General features: G+C 43.2%; 1 protein-coding gene across 1 annotated transcript in view; it reads left to right on the top strand.

Annotated features, from left to right (window-relative positions):
• The first annotated feature begins 14,052 nt into the window (after positions 1-14,052).
• Casr (calcium sensing receptor) overlaps positions 14,053-18,043 on the top strand; it is a 28,200-nt gene continuing 24,209 nt past the window's right edge. The window contains exons 1-2 of the mRNA XM_034515452.2: positions 14,053-14,472; positions 17,099-17,405. Coding sequence (XP_034371343.1) covers positions 14,288-14,472; positions 17,099-17,405 — 492 coding nt within the window. The 5' untranslated portion in view covers positions 14,053-14,287. The remainder of the gene's footprint in view (positions 14,473-17,098; positions 17,406-18,043) is intronic.

Below are 18,043 nucleotides of genomic sequence, written 5' to 3'. Positions count from 1 at the left end.
AGCCATGCCCCACTGCTGACTGACACATGGTGGCTGTGTTACTCAATGGAGAAGAAAAGCCAACAGGTTCTACAATACCACATGGCTGGCTCCTGCAAGTGTATTAAAACAAAAGAAACCAGGCACAGAAGAACAAAACTTAAAGCTGGGAGAGAGCTTACTGTTGGAGACAGTAAGTGTGTGTGTGTGTGTATTGTGTGTATATATATGTGTGTATGTGTGCATGTATGTGTATGTGTGTGTATGTGTGTTTATGTGTATGTATTGTGTGTGTGTATATGTGTGTATGTGTGTATGTGTGTGTGTATGTGTATATGTGTGTATGTGTGTACATGTGTGTGTGTATATGTGTGTATGTGTGTGTTTATGTATATATATATATTATATATATATATTATATATATAATATATATATATATATAAAATATATATATATATATATTGTGTGTGTGTGTGTGTGTGTGTGTGTGTGCACTTGCGCAAGAGGCTAGAATACATAGTTCCATCTGTATGAAGCACAAAGCAGAGAAGCCAACCTGGTGGTGGAGGTCAGCTCTGGTCTCCATGAGAATCACTGTGACTGGGGAGACCTGGGTCAACCTCTGAGGTTCTGATTCCCTCCAAGCTTGGAAACCAATCCCATGGCTGTTTTCAGACTGAGAATTCACTCATGGTTTGTGAGCATGTCTTGATGCCTGCCACATTTTAAATAAAAGTCTACTTTAACGGGGAGTGAAAGATAAAGGAGAAAAGTAGACAATAAGGAAAATAGACCAAATATTCAATGTGTCATCCACAAGCCTAGACCACCAACATCCAGTGCAATATCCATGTATACTGACTGCCAAAAATATATCTGAAGGCCAGGCCATATAACTAGGCGAAGACCCTTTGGCTTTTCATGGTTAATATTTGTGTTCATTTATACAGTCATTTTTAATGGGGGGGGGGTGCAAGAATGTGCCTGCCAAGGCTAGAAGAGGGTGTTTGACCCCATGGGGCTGCAGTTATGGATATTCAGGAGCCACCTATCGTGGGTGCTGAGAACCAAACTCAGGGCCTCTGGAAGGATGCTCTTAATTGCAGAGCCATCTCTCCAGCCCTGTAGCCAGCCAGTAACATTTTTACAGGACATCATTTCTGTGTAAAAGTAACACAGGTTGGTAGAGCATGTAGCAAAGAAAAGGCCATGAGTCCAAGCTTGGCAGCTCACAAAAGGTAACACACATTATTTCTCATAATTTCACAAGCAACAGTCAAAGTCCAGAAGTTCATCACCCAAGCTCTTGGATGTAATAAACTCTTAGAATGTTTTTGAGTATTTTTAAAGATGTTCATAGCATAGGAGGGGAGGAAAGCAAGGTGTGGGGAGCAAGGCTCAGGATGCATGGCCTCCTAGTTGGGAAGAAACAGAAGAACTCTTTCTTCAGGGCAGTAGATTCGTTATAAAAATAACAAAGAAATACAAATGGGAGGCAGAGATTCTTCGCCTCTGATTATTCATAACCTAATAGTGTGTATACCTGCAGTCCAATTAAAATGGAAAGCAATCCCACACTGAGTGGATTTTATGCTGCAACTGAAGAAAACGTCTTTTAGGACCCAAACCGACATTTTTAAGAAATGCTGCACTGACAAACGTTAAGGGTGGGGTGTGGTAGGGTTGCGTAGTGACATCCCTGTTGCCTCAGCAGAAAACACTCTCTCTTCAATCACTAAACCCGGATGTTGTGAGTCCCGGCTTTTGATTCTGGTGGGATTGGCCACTGTGATTTTTGATAAATCAGTCCCCAGAAAGGTAGAGAAGCAGCCTGTAAACGTTTACACTAACGCTGTGAGAAGACAGTCTGCTTAAGTCTGTTCCTTCAGCTAATGAGACCAGGATGGCTCCTGTGTCCCCTGCCTGTTAATGACACACGGGTTTCAGCTGATGATTCTTCTCATTTCTGCCGGCAACACCCCAGATTTGCACAGTGATTTGTGTTTGTGCCCCTATCACTGTATAATAAGAAAGATTTAATGAGGTGTGAAAATGGGGTCTAACACAGCAGGAAGAGTCGCTGGGTTTGTTGTAGTCTTTGGTTGGGTTGGGTGTTTGTTTGTTTGCTGTTTTTGAGCCATAGTAAACTCCACTGTGGACCTTTCAATTTCCATCTTAATGAGAACTGGGTCATGGATCCAATTTGCAACTTCTTAGTAGGCAAAACAAAGAGAAACCGATGAGTTTGTGGTACGCATAAAATATGTTGGGCCATTTAAAAAATAAAACAAAAACAAACCCTAGTAATTCGATGAGCCACCAGGTCTCTGAAGGCCCTTGCATGGAAGTGCATACATAAGGTGCAGCCTAACTGAATCCAGGATGTCTGTATACCCCGCATCCTGTGCCTGCTAAGAAATAATGATCAATACACAGGGATTTTTGCACATTGGTTGTTATACCATTAGCAGCTTGAAACTGCCCACAGTGGGTCTACAGCACATAGCACCTGGATCCTATCTGAAAGCTGACTGCCACAGGGAATACTTAGCTTACATTGTATTTTTAATTTAGTAGGTCTGCAGCATCTTTTATGTCCACTCCCTGATTTTCTTTCCTTTCCTTCATACAACTAGTTGTCTAGGACATCACTCCATGTGGAGCCTGCACAAGGTGCAGATGGGTAGGAGACAGGGTCCTTGTGCAGGCCTCTTGAGTGCAGCAAAGACACTCTTGGGGAGCAGATGGGAGTCAGAAATACATTCCCTTGAAATGACGGGAAAGTATGCTGAAATATTCACCCACCCCCTTCCCTTCAGGACTGCCCTTTGGGATATCACAGCGATCCTTTGCAGAACACATGGCACCCACGGAGGGGGAGAAACATCTTATACAAAATTTGTTCAGAGAGCCCAGGAGGATCCCAGATTCCTGGTTCTTAGGCTTGCCCTCAGCTCAGCACTTCCAAGTCCTTGTTTTACAGCATTGTAGATGGACGTAGGCAAATGTCTGTGTGCAAGAAGTAGTGATCTCTTTTGCCAGGGCCTTTAGGAGGTAAATTTACCCCATGGCAGCGTGCACACCAGTTCCTAAACTTGTTTAACCCAGCATCCTAGGTGGTGGCAAGTGTTGGGACAACAGACTGCACTATGACACCCTGGGAGTCAGGGACCCCTGTGGTTTGGAAAGGCAGTTCTACCATGCTATTCCACAAAGACATTACTGTGTGATCCTGGGAAGTCTGTTATATTTATAAAGACACTTCTCGGGTATCTCTGCAGTTCAAATGAACCCTTTCATTAGCCCTTTGGTTGTGCACACATCCATCAGCAGAGCTCACTTGGGCGTGAAGTGAGGTGGGGTAGGAGAAAAGACTTCCTAACTCTTGACCTGTGCCCCCAGTAATGCACCCAGTTCTACCTGGAGACTAGTCATCAGCAGGGTCCATGCAGCGATCCCCCATTACACTGTCCACCCTTAAAATCCAAGAGCGGAGAGTCCTGGTTATGTTTTAGCCTTGAACTTACACAGCTCTCGCCTTCCATTGCTCTTTTTTTTTTTTTCCTGTTTTCTTGAGAGCATTACAAGTTCCTCACATAGCACTTGTGTTTTGGACACACTAAGTGTGGATGTGCACGCAACAGCCATACATGTAGCCCTGCACCTTGAGTCACCTCCGCCTGTCAGAACTTAAGACAGAGCTGATGCCTGCCAACACCCTGGCTTGCTTCTCTCCTTCGTTTGCTTCCTCTGGCTTCTCTCCATGGTGCTCCTTGTCCTAGGATGCTCCTCCCCACTCTTGTTCACCCATCTCCCTCCTCCTCTCCTTCCAGTCCCCAGCTCAGCTGCTCCAGTCCTTGCATTTTTTTCCAACTCAATTAAGCCATTACCGGAGCTAAATGAGGCGTGGGCTCTCCAAAAATCGCACCTGTTGTCAGGGAGATTTGGTGGGAGGGAGGAGCAGAACCCATGCAGCTGGTCAGCAGAAAGCCCGGCTGGAGGGAGGCAGCAGAGTGTGACCACGAAGTTTGTGCTGAAAGAGGCCCCCATTGTAAAACAAGAGATGTCCCACCTTGAAATAGAGGAAATGGAGTCTGACCTAGGGTGGGGGATGGTCCCATGGATGATGGCAGATAGGCTGTCCTTCCCTAATTCTTAAGCAACAAGTTTGTACAGAACCCCTCACCATGGATGCATCTTCAGCAAGAATAAGGAAAGCTGTAACCAGAGCCAGGTACACAAGTTTGCTAATCATTGCTCGAACTCTCCCAGTTACTTTTCCCTGTTCCTCTTTGTTAAAGCATGCACGGTTCTCACCTCTCCACACTAGTGGTTCAAACCCCACAGTCTGTGACAGAGAGGGCAAAGATTGCTCTACAATCAGTCAAAGAGAAAGCCGTGTGCTCAACCTACAAAGACAGATGACCTCCACTGGAAATCAATTTGGCTTTGTGAACACTTCCTGCTCTGTTTTCTTTCATGGGCGATCTAGAAATATTATTTTTACAACCCAGAAGTTGAGAAATCATAGTTTCTGAGCTTGCCATGCCTTGAATATACCTGCAGGCTTTGTGTTTGGAAGATCTGTGCCTCGGCTCTCTCTAGGTGGACAAAATCATTTGGCTGGAGAATTACATAGTTCCTAGAAATGTTGAAGCCAAAGGGAGATAAGGGAAGATTTTACTTTGGTGAAAACTGAAAGTTAAAATGTTATTAGTAGCCTGTCTTTATCCTCTGGCAACTTGATCTGAACTGTGGCTCTTAGACCAGACAAGGACCTCCTACATTTTTGCACAAAGGCAAGTTTAACTAATAATTTTTTTAAAGTATCAATTTAGCTTCAGTCCCTTGTTTAAAGCTATAGATGCAACTGTGACCATGAAGAAGCCCCACCCAGAGGAATCGTGAGGTCAAGTGCGGTGACTGTTTCCCTATTCCCTCTGCAAGTTGCCCAACCAGACCTGGTCTGTACCAGTCACCCTTTAACAAATATGTGTGTATTATCTACTAAATTTCAGAGGTGATTCTTGGGGGTACTTTGTGGTAGGCCACAATAAGGAGGAAGAGACAAGCCCTGCCCCCAGGATGCTGCATGTCATTCAAAACCTGGACTTAGTTCATCCGCATAGTCCAGTCTGCTCATATCTCCTTCTCCATCTCTTGGGTAAGGACTTCAATGAGAAATCACCTGTCTATACTGAAACACCCCTCCTGACATCTTCATGATGTCGAGAACCTTCTAACCTTGGAGCCAGCTGCTTCTGATATGTGTCTGCCAGGTAGAGAAAAAAAAAAAAAAATATTAGCCTTGGTTTTTTCGTGTGGTGCTTTCTGGAAGAAAGCAAACAGGACTGATGTGATTTAAATAGAATAAACTTAGTGTATGGTTCACAAATGAGTTTGTGACTCATGACAGGTCTGTTAGGAATAATTAGTTAAGCAAAAAATATAGAAAAACCCTGGTTTAAACAAGTGTGTTCTCTATCACATGAAGGCTGGGATAGTTCAGTTGTGTGTTTTCCAATCCGTGAGAATTTTAACCCACAGAGCCACCATTTCTAGAATGTTGCTCTCTGTCCCAGCTGGGCCCCAGCTGTCACATACACCTCCATTCAGCAGAGCAAGGAAGCTGAAGCAGGGATGAGGGGCTGGCTCTCCTAAGCAGGTTTCTTAGAAGCTGTCACAGGCCTCCACCCTAAATCCTGTTGGCTGGGACATAATACATGAACACATAACATCAGAAATGAGGGGTGGAGCAGGACAGTCTTTATTTTAGCCACTTTCCAGCTAACAATGAATTTGTTGTGGCATAAAATGAGGGAAGATACAAGACACAAATACTAAGACTGAAGCCCTGGGGCTGAACAGATGGCTCAGTGGTTAAGGGCGCTTACTACTGAGCTCAGTTCCTTGCAGCTGCAGTGGATAACTCACAGCCATCTATAATTCTTGCTCCAGGGGATCTGATGCCCTCTGCTGTCCTCCCCAGGCACACACACACACACACACACACACACACACACACACACACACAGAGAGAGAGAGAGAGAGAGAGACAGAGAGACAGAGAGACAGAGAGAGACAGAGACAGAGAGAGACAGAGACAGAGAGAGACAGACAGAGACAGAGACAGACAGAGACAGAGACAGACAGAGACAGAGACAGACAGAGACAGAGAGAGATAGAGAGAGACAGAGACAGAGAGACAGAGAGACAGAGACAGAGAAGGAGGGAGGGAGAGAGGCATGTACCCAAAAATAAAAGAAATCTTTTAAAAATACAAAGTGTTGTTAGTGATTATTCACAAACTATTATACTCCCATTGCTACAAGCCAAAATAAGCCAAAATCACAGCCATGAACACCCAAGTTAAGCACATGAACTTGGTCCTGATGTCATTGTCATGCCTAGGTATGGGAGCAAGGGCAAGAGAGGAAAGAAGGTTGCTCTAACAGGGAAGATGATGGAAGTCTGACTAAGGGACCACAACAGGCAGGAGAAGGCAGAGGGAAGGACGAGGTCAGCATTGCAGAGGAGGGTCTGCATGCATAGACTTGGCGTTACCTTCTTTGCCAAATCATTGCCTGGTTTAAAGTAGACTAGAGTTTGCTGGAACTGACACAACAGCTTATCAATACGCAGAATTGATAATACTCTTTCCAAACACTTACTCTTCCTAAGTATTCCTTTGACACACAGTTGGCATTTACTGGTTTAGACGTTGTGCTAAGAGCAGGGCCTGAGTTATGGTTGGATTTAGTCTGAAGAAAGAGAGTTCAGTTTTGTTGTGGGGCAGCTTGCTTTTCACCTCTTCCCGCTGAGGTAGATGCTGAAGCTCCTCAACAGGAGCTACCGTTCCCACCCACTGGCCTTAGACGCCTAAGGACAGACTTACATGTGGTTATATATGTGCTTATCATCTTTACGCTGGCAGGCCTCTGTACACGTTTTTATTAAACTGTACGGATGAGCATGCCGGGTCCGTAGGATGAAACCAAATGTCCAAAAGCAAGATTGGAGTCCAAAAACTAGAGTGATCATGGATGTTTGAGAATTTCTGGAGTTAATTTCGTGGAAGTTCATCACCTCTGATATCTCTTCTCATGTGAAGAGCAATGAAATTGGCTAAAATGACTGTCAGAGTCTCTTAGGAGGTCAGGGAAGTGGAAATTCAGCAGAGCTAAGGGCAGAGTTCAAAGCAAACACCAGCAGTCTAGAAAACAGCTAGTCGGAGCCACAGCTAGAAAGGGTTTTTCTCAGGCTGCCTCTCCACTCCATTCTTTTGCTGTGTAGAAACCCTGTTGCTCTATTGGTGGTGTTAGCTGAGTGACTGGAGTCTCAGCTACAAAGTTCTTGTCTGGGCCCAGGGCCCTAACAGTGTTTTCTGAACCTTTTCTTCTATCAGCTTTAGAGTGTTAAGTCTTAGCTTAAGGTCTTTGATCCATTTGGAGTCAATTTTTGTACAGAGTGAGAAACACTGATATAGTTCCATTCTGGGTGCAGACCATCCAGTTTTGCCAGCATTATTTGACGAAAAAGCTGCCTTTTCTCCAGTGTATACTTTTGACATCATTGTTTAAAAAAAGAATTCATAACTAGGCCTCAAAATATTGAACACCAAACAATCAATAAATAGGCCAATGAAGTGAACTGACAGTTCTCAAAAGATGAAACACCAATAGCCAATGAGCATATCATTTGCCAACATCACTGGCCATCAGAGAAGTAATATACAAACTGCACTGAAAGCCTAGCTCTCTCCAGTCAGAACAACAGGCATAGAGAAAACAAGGAACAAGTATTGGCAAGGATGTGAAGGCGGGGCCTATATAGAGGGGGTGGGACTTCAAAATGGCCCCACCTCTACAGAATTCAGAGTAAAGTTTCCTCAAGTAAATAAACAAACAAACAACAACAAAATAAAACCTAAAAATAATTCTGCCATATGACTCAGCCCTACTACTCCTGGGGATTTACCCCAAGGACCCCAGATCAGCTTATCACAGGAGAACCTGCACACCAGCCCTGCAGCAGTAGCCATAAGACTAAGGCACAGAGACAAGCTCAGTGCACAACAACAAAGGGGTGGGCTTAGAAATGTGGTTTATATACACAGTGGAATGATTTCAGCCACAAAAAGGATGGAGTTGGGGGCTGGAGAGATGACTCAGCAGTTTGGGGTGCCTCCCCATCTTGCAGAGGACCTGAGTTTTTGGTAGCAAGCTCCCTAGTGGGGCGGTTCACATTGTTTATTATTCCAGGTCCAGGGAATTCAATGTCCAATTTCTGACCTCCCTGGGCACATATTTAAATATACACACAGACACAGACAATGGCACACACCACATAAACTCACACACACACATACCACATACACTCACACATACCACATACACACACACCACATAAACTCACACACACACATACCACATACACTCACACATACCACATACACACACACCACATACACTTACACACACACACACATACACACACACCACATACACTCACACACACCACATACACTCACACACCACATACACTTACACACACACACACCACATACACTCACACACACCACATACACTCACACACACCACATAAACTCACAGACACACACACACCACATACACTCACATACACCACATACACTCACACACACCACATACACTCACAGACACACACACACCACATACACTCACACACACCACATACACTCACACATACACTCACACACACCACATACACTCACACACACACACACCACATATACTCACAGACACACACACATACACTCACACATACACTCACACACACCACATACACTCACACATACACTCACACACACCACATACACTCACACATACACTCACACACACCACATACACTCACACACACACACCACATATACTCACAGACACACACACATATACTCACACATACACTCACACACACCACATACACTCACAGAGATACACACAGACACGTACACTCACACAGATACACACACATACACTCACACAGACACACATACACTCACATAGACACACACACAGACACACACACATACATACACACACACACACCACATATAATCACAGAAATGCTTATACTCATCAACTTAAAGTTTTAAAATCTTTTTAAAGGAAAGAAGAATGAAGTTATGTCATTGGTGGAAGGAAATGGGTGCAATTGGAGATAAACATATTAAGGCACACATAAAGTCATGTATGTACAGGTGACACGGAAATGGAAGTAAAACTCTCTGGGAACAAAGGGAACCAGTGGGAGGACAGGGGAGAAGAGACAAGTATCAGGCAGGGTATAAGGACTGACAGACTGTGCTCAAAGGACATCCTATACCGGTATGAACATGGCCATATGTGGCCTTGTATAATACAAAAACTTCCAAGAAAGAGGTTTGTCATTTCTAGAGGTTTACATGTGCCGATGGTTCTCCATGCACTGTATCACCAAGTTCACAGAGATCTAGCAACTTACCCCAAGTCCCACATCAGTTTTGTAGAAATACAGTCCAAGCCACAGCTAAGTCAAAGCCTGTGCTCCAAACCCTTTCTTCTGCTAACTGTGAAAGCCTGCAGTCCCTGCAGTGCCAATACTGAAAGTGGATCTGAGTGTGGTAATCCATGTCTCTAAACCTGGAGGCTGAGCGAGGCAGGACAATCTCAAGTGTGAGGACAGCCTGGGCTACATAGCGAGTTCTAGGTCAGTCTGAACTACCTAGCAAGACCCTTTTCAAAAACTAAAGAAACTAAACAATGAAAATATATATTCCCTCAAAGTGGGAAGGCAAACCAGAAAGAAATGTATACCCTCAAGTTTAAAAAAAAAAAAAAAAAAAAAAAAAAAACTTTAGATGCCCTTGAATACAGGGAGAATTGGGTGGACCCTCGGGGGGATTTAGAAAGAAGACTCAGCAGTGATCATGTTGGTGAGAGGGGCAAGGGAGCTCGAGTCATGGGTACCAAACAGTTTTCTGTAATCGGAAACAATGAAAGAGGAGCAGATTTGGAAGGGGGGTGCATTTAGGACTTGTTAAGATGTAGCAGCTCAGGAGGGTGAGCCACACGAAGATGTCCAGCTGACGGTGAAGCTCAGGAAAGTCATCCACACAAAGATGTCCAGCTAACAGTGCAGTCCTTGCCCTGAACTTGAGAAAGACTATATGGAGTCAACATCAAAAAGCAATCAGTACTTGACCCTCCCAGGAGATATCTGGGATCTGGGATGTGGGATGGACTCAGAGGTCTTAGCAGGCTGATAAGGTTACAGCAGAAAGGCTTCCTCAGAGCCGGTGGTTGATCAATAATTTACCAGAATCCTTCACCCTGGGGCTTCTTACATCTTTTCACTTGTCCCTACTTTTTTTTTCCTGAAAAACAAATTGATATGGCTTTAGGTGTACAGACAAATAAAATAAATTTAAATAATTTATTTAAATAATAAATTATTTATTTATTTATTTAAAAAATAAATAAATTTGTCACACAAATAAAATCTTTACTGATAATGAATCGGAAAGGAATGTATCTAAAGCAATTATTTACTGTTCTAGTTTTATTCTATTACTGCTACTTAAAAAAAATCTGACTAAAAGTAGCTTAGAGAGGCAGGTTGTGCTAGTGCATGCCTTTAGTCCCAGCATTCAGGAAGAAGAGGCAGGTGATCTTTGAGTTTGAGGCCAGCATGGTCTACAGAGCGAGTTCCAGATAGCCAGAGCTACACAGTAAGACTCTGTCTTGAAAGAGAGACAGAGGAGGGAGGGAGGGAATAGGGAAGGAGGGAGAAATACACACACACACAGAGGGAGAGAGAGACCAAGAGACAGAGAGAGACAGAGACAGAGAAAGAGAGACGAGAGAGGGAAAGGAAGAGAGAAAGAGAGAAAGAAAGAGAGAGAGAGGCTTAAAAGAAGAAAGGTTTTATTTGTTTCTTATTTTTAGAGTATGTTTGCTTTTTTATTAATGTTATTCAGTTTACAAATGATGAACATCATATGACATTTGCATACATGTACTTTAACCTACTTTGTTCACATTCACCTGTTAGCAAATCTTGTCCTCCCTTTTCCTCTTACTGTCCCCTTCCTTGTCCCAAATTATAGTCATCCTCCCTTCCCCTTTTATGCATGTATACATATATTTAAATCTGGATTTTGCTCGTAAGTACCAACAGGCAGAACTTGTTTTGTGTGTCCCCCTTTATTAATAGTGATGATCTCCAATGGAACCATTTTCATTCAAATGATATGATTTTCTTCTTGTTTATGGCTGGATAAAACTTTATTTATTTTTTTCTTTTTCCTTTTTTTATTGGATATTATATTTACATTTCAAATTTTATCCCCTTACCCCATTTCCCCCACCACCCAGGAACCCCTTATCCCATCCCCTGCTTTTATGAGGATGTGCCCCCACCTACCCCCTACTCCCACCTCCCCACCCTCAAATTCCCCCCGACTCAGTGTTCAGCCTTCATGGGACCCTCTCCCACCTATGGTCGACAAGGCCATTCTCCCCTACATATACAGCTGGAGCCATGGGTCCTTCCTATGTGCTCCCAAGCTGGTGGTTTAGACCCTGGCGGGCTCTGGTTGTTTGGTATTGTTGCTTTCCTCATGGGGTCACAAACCCTTTCTGCTCCTTCAGTCTTCTCTCTAACTTACCCATTGGGAAACCCTTGATCAGATCAGTGGTTAGCTGTGAGCATCATCCTCTGAATGTGTCAGTCTCTGGGAGACCTCTAAGGAGACAGCTATATCAGGTTCTTGTCAGCACAGACCATGGGAGCTCTGGTTGGTTGGTATTGTTGCTCTCCCCATGGGGCCACAAACCCTTTTAGCTCCTTCATTCTTCTCTCTAACTCCTCCATTGGGAACCCTTGATCAGTTCAATGGTCAGCTGTGCGCATCTGCCTCTGGGTATGTCAGACTCTGGCAGACCTCTAAGGAGACAGCCATATCAGGCTCCTGTCAGCATGCACTTCCTGACATCCACCTCAGTGTCTATCTTTGGTGACTGCACATGGGATGGATACCCAGGTGGAATGGTCTCCAGACGAAAGGTTCTATTTCGTTTTTCATTAGAAGATCAAAGTACTTCACTGAGGGAGACCAAGGCCAGGAAGCAGGAAAGTGCTGCACACTGGCTCCTTTGCAGGCTCATAATTAGCCAGCTTTGCTGTACAGCCCAGGACCACCAACCTAAGAACTGTGCCATTCACAGGCGCCTAGGCCATCCTGTATTGATCAATAAAAGACAATCTCTCAAAGATATGCCCACAGGGAAACATTATATAGACAATTACTAAAACAAGACTTTTTTCTTAAATAACTCTAGGCTGTGTCAAGTTGACAATTAAAGCTGACTGGGAGCCAGGCACAGTAGTGCACGCCTATGATCCCAGCACTTAGGAGGAGGAAGGTGGATCTCAGAGAGATTGAGGCTAGCCTGGTCTACATAGAGAGCTTCAGACCAGCTAGGCCTACAGAGAGTCCTTGTATTAAAAAAAGAAAGAAAGAAAAGAAAAGGAAAAAACACTGTAGGACATTTATTATACTTATAATTTTAACATTTATTAAAGACAACAGCAAATTTGCATACTTATTTGAATGTACTTGTTCATGTTTGCGTAAATAAATCTTAGCTAAAATTTTTGCCTCATCTTCAACATTGTCAGGAATTCGTTGATATCTGATTTGTAATTGTCAATGCTGAAGATGTCACTTCATATAACTATGTAGTACAAAATGGCAGAATTCTGATTAGGACCATCTCAGAAATTGCTGAAACTCTGTCCCTGTCCCAGTCCCAAGCCAAAATCCACTGAATGGTTTTAACTTTTTCAAAACATTCAAATCAGCACCTCAAATGACAATGTTGAAAAATCAAGCCTTCTGAGGTAATACAATCTGAAAATACAATGTTTCAACACATGGCAAGGAATGGCAACAGAGAAATAGAAAATCTCTGCTTTCTATAACTAAGTCATTAAGTTTGTTTAAGAGCAGAAAACTTCGTATGTTCAATAAAACACTGCAGTTCACACCTACAATTGTCTTAAATCCAAGCTAAGGCATTTCCAGAAGCATTATTTGTCACCCAGCATGATGTCAGGCTAGTGCCAAGGTACATGTGTGCTCAGAACCAAGGCGGTGGTAAAATCACATGATGCCACCTGGCTAAGCACTGCCAGAAGCACCTCAGATTCATCATGCATTTGATTTAGAATTAAGGTGTAGTCAATGTTTCTTCAGAAAACCTTTAATGTTGCCATTTTTTCCTTTTAAATTTGCATTGGGGGGGGAGGTTAGGGGTAGTGTTTGCCACTGGGCACATATTAAGATCAAAGGACAATGTTTAAGAGTCCCTTCTCCCCTTTCAGGAATTGGACTCAGATCCTCAGGTCATCAGCTTGGTGACCTTTTACTCATAGAGCCATCTTGCTGGCCCTTGTCAAAATTTCCAGAATCCCTTAGATTCAGTTGCATGGCCCACTATGTTGCAACCCATCATTTAAGATACTACATTTTATATAAAATGTTCATAAAAGCCTTGTAAACCATTACATTACAAACTGGAAATACAGACCTTCAGTAAACAGGGAGGGGGCTATCAAAATAAATGATCTTCTTTTGCTTGGTTTGAAGTCAGATTTAACCTTAAATGAAACTTGTCCTGTGTTTTCTGTAGGAGTATATGGGTGAGTAAAGCACTATTAGTATTTTAACTGAAGGGGCTGCTACTTCTGGGACACTTCCATACACCATTCATGTGATGAGTGGTTTACAGGCAGCAGCCACAGAGCAGGCCTCTTTAGAATGTGGCCTCTCAGAATTGGATCCCATCCTTCCGAAATATATGAGACTATATGAGACAGAAGTTTTCTATATCTTACATGTAGTACTGTAAAAACGTGATTCTGCGCCATGCTTCTCAATCTGCTACTCCTCGACCCCTCTAAATGGAAATTCTGAGCTACCTCTGTCATAGTATTAAAATGGAACATAGGTTTAGCTGAATCCACTTTGTCTTTTTTCTCTTAGAAAACTTCTCTGGAAGTCTCTACGTGATGTCGCTTCTCAGGACTCAAGGACCAGCCACCCTCCACCTCTGCAATGGAGAAGGCAGAAATGGAGACCCAAAGGCCATCACTTCTGTTCTGTCATTAACCACTCTGTAGACATGTATCCCCATCAGAAGGCGTGAACCACACTGAGGGGCGTGGAGTTCTCAGGCCCCCAAACCACTAACACTTTTAACTATCCCCTGGAGAGAAGGCAGAGCCATGGCATCCTACAGCTGCTGTTTGGCCCTCTTGGCTCTTGCCTGGCACTCCTCTGCCTATGGGCCCGACCAGCGAGCCCAAAAGAAAGGGGACATTATCCTAGGGGGTCTCTTTCCTATCCATTTTGGAGTAGCAGCCAAAGATCAAGATCTGAAGTCAAGACCGGAGTCTGTGGAGTGCATTAGGTAAGGGAAGGCTGAATGGAGAATATCTGCATCCCTGGATAGTTAGAGAAAAAGCTACATGGGACCCAAAGGAACATTAAAAATCTTTTCTCTCTTTTTCAAAACAACTGGTTATCATGCTAAAGCTTATTGATCCCTTCTTTGCTTTCCCTAAAACATGCTTTTCCCAAAAAGCAAAAGAGCAAGGGTATGGTACGGAAAACACCAGGCCTGTCGAGGGCCAGTAATTTGGTAGCTAGAGCATCGTTGTTCATGTGGTGTCAGCATCTGGCAGTAGTGTTGCTCAATTCAAGACCAAGAGAGAGTTGAGCTGAGCAGGGTGGTACATCCTGCAACTCCAACATGGCCTCAGAAGGATTCAGAGTTCCAGGTTATACACCAAGACCCTGCTTCAGAAGTAAGACCTTGTCTCCAAACACAGATAGGAAAGAAAGAAAGAAAGAAAGAAAGAAAGAAAGAAAGAAAGAAAGAAAGAAAGAAAGAAAGAAAGCTGGGTACTTAGCCTAGAGTATAGCTCTTCTTATAATGTGCTGCATTTAATCTTCAATGCTGCAATATTAATTAATTTATCCATTCACCAATTGATTAATTAAACAGGTATAGACAGAAGTTCATTTTAGCTTGTAAACGGTTGTAGTAAAGTTCTCTTTGACCTATGTGCTCCCGTGGCCTGGGGCGTGGCTGCTTTGCCCCGCTGGTGTTGTTCCTCTTAATAAAGGAATTTAGAGTAGAAAGAAGCAGGGTGGCCTCTAAGACCCAAGCAAGCATGTTCCAAATACAGCCCACTATATTTTGAAACTCTTTCTGTTAAATGTCCTTCACATAAGAAGCTAAACCCCTTCCGGTGCCCTACTCCCTGACACAATCCACACTTCACTCTGTCACATACAGGGATCATACCTGGCACAGATGGAACATCATAGAATACTTAGTTATCCCATGGCCTCTCAGGACACCAGAAGGAAGCTAACATGTCCCTCTAAATATTTTCTTCTCCAAGCCAATAGTCTCAGTTTTCTTATCAGTTTCTGTCCTGTGTGACTTTTTAACCCCTCACTATTCTGCTTGTCCCCCACCTGATACTCCCTCCTTGATCGTGACGCCTTTAGGATGTGGCATCCAGCCACAGACACCTCCATAGCAGGATGTGGTTAGCAGAGTCACCTTACTTAGGCAGGAGACAGCTAAGAGGCCATGAAATCACCTCACATATGTCTCTGCTTCTCAGAGAATATTCTTTCCTTCCGCACCCCTCAGCTTCTAGAAGGAAGCCAGCCTTCACCTTGAGCTTCATGGTAGCTGGAAAAGGAAAAGTAAAGGTCAACATTATCCCAAGAAAACTGGATTTCTGATCATGCCATAAGGACAGCCAGGGACATTTTTTTCTCATGAAACTAACTGTAGGATTGCATCAAAGTTGACCTTATCTTCATACAACCCACGTGGACAAGTGCTGCCCGTGTTGCTCCTAATGGAACAGCCTTGCAAACTAACAAAATGCTTGCCCTGAAAATGTGTTAACGATAGCAGAACCAGTTTAGCAGTGGTTTTTATAAAAATAATATTTAATTAATATTTAAAAAGTAATCTAGTATCTCCTGATAATCTTACAAATTGGAAAGAAGTAACTATGTGTCGAAAGAAACATGAAGTGATATGGAAATTTTTTACATCCAAGGTTAGACCAAGAACTCTAAAAACCTTACCATACGGTAGAATACAATGGGCCATATTTCTCCTGTCACTGAGTTCCAGTTGGGCTCACAACACAGAGGAGGAGGAGCCTGTCTCTGATGACTGCTTTTCTGCCTGACCGATTTGCTGAGTCAGCACATTTACCCAAGCCTTCACTCTCCCAAGCCAGGGAGAAAGAAAACTGACATTACTTCTTTGTTGATTTATTTGATTTTTTTAATTTACAATAATGTTCTTTTAAAAGCAGCAATGGTCATTTTTTAAAAGTAAAAATTATAAATTAGCTCAATGTATAGAACTCTTAAGGCATCTCCTATTCCTTCTGTTCTTCAAATACTTGATATTTATCTACAAAAGAATCACTTCACTTTCTGCTTTAACCTCCAGGAATGTCACAGTCTAAATTTGTGACAAATCTGCAAATATGAGGTTATTTTTGGGTCCCCACATATTAATATCTTCATCTATTTACAGTCCTCTTGTGCTTTGGGGGTGGGGCGCTGGGGGACTTCCTATGTAGCCCAGAACTGGCCTCAAACTCACAACCTTCCCACTCAAGCTTGATAATTATACACCACACAGGCATGCACTTCTGCACCCGTCATGCCTTACGTTCACATCTTCACACCAGCTACTGCAAAGTTTATGCCACAGATTGCAGCTATAAATTATACAACTAAATGCCAATAATAGTCCTTTTCAGTTTTGTTCGCTAATTCAAAGGGAATGCACTGTGCTGAGAATTTTACCTATCTCATGACATCTTTAAAGGCAGCCCAATAGGAAAGTACTGTTCCTGTTTTTACACGGAGGACCTTGAACCTCAAAGGGCACATCACAAAACTGAAGGGTATTAGAGCCAAGATTCAAGCCCAGCTCTGACAGTACTCACGCCAACAGGTCTCCTACCACGTCTGTGTCTTTCTTCCAGGTATAACTTCCGTGGATTCCGATGGTTACAAGCCATGATATTTGCCATAGAGGAGATAAACAGTAGCCCCGCCCTTCTTCCCAACATGACGCTGGGATATAGGATATTCGACACCTGTAACACCGTCTCCAAGGCGCTGGAGGCCACCTTGAGTTTTGTTGCCCAGAACAAAATCGATTCTTTGAACCTGGACGAGTTCTGCAACTGCTCTGAGCATATCCCTTCGACCATTGCAGTGGTGGGGGCAACCGGCTCCGGGGTCTCCACAGCGGTAGCCAACCTGCTGGGACTCTTCTATATCCCCCAGGTAATGCTACCTTCCTTCCTAAGACTTTTTTTTATTTCTTTAAATTATGTATGTGTTTAAATATGTGTACAAGTGCAGGTACCTTCAGAGACCAGAGGTGTCAGGATCCCCTGGAGCTGGAGCTACAGGTGGCTGTGAGCCACCCAACACAGGTCCTGGGAGTCGAACTCAGGTTCTCTGGAAAAACAACAACAACAACAACAACAAAAACAAAAAAACAAAACAAAACAAAAAAAACAGATCAACCATTTAACCTCTGAGCTATCGTCTACCCAAGTGGCATTTCATTAGATGGGCACCAGACTTGGGGATCAAGAGAAGCAGGTTTGAAGAGTTGCATGCTAGCAGTGTCCTCTGAGGCTTTCCATAGATACAAAGGTAGTTGGGCACTGTATCAGGAGCACTTGGGGGGGGGGGGGGTGTCTCTGAGACCTTTATGTCAATGAGACCTTTTCTGTTCTTCCAATATTCTTTTCAATATAACTCACGTGTATACAACTCGATCTTTTTTTTTTTTTTTCTCACTTTTATTTCCCATGTCACTCAGTTAGTAACTGGCCTTCTATTTTTACCAAAAGAGTAAGGTCCTATGATGTGAGTCTCTCCATTCAAATAAAAAATATCTGTCCCTAATTCTT

Source organism: Arvicanthis niloticus, chromosome 12 (assembly GCF_011762505.2).
Source record: "Arvicanthis niloticus isolate mArvNil1 chromosome 12, mArvNil1.pat.X, whole genome shotgun sequence".
Lineage (NCBI taxonomy): Eukaryota > Metazoa > Chordata > Mammalia > Rodentia > Muridae > Arvicanthis > Arvicanthis niloticus.
Note: the sequence above shows the minus strand (reverse complement) of the source record. Positions and strands in the feature narration are given on the sequence as shown.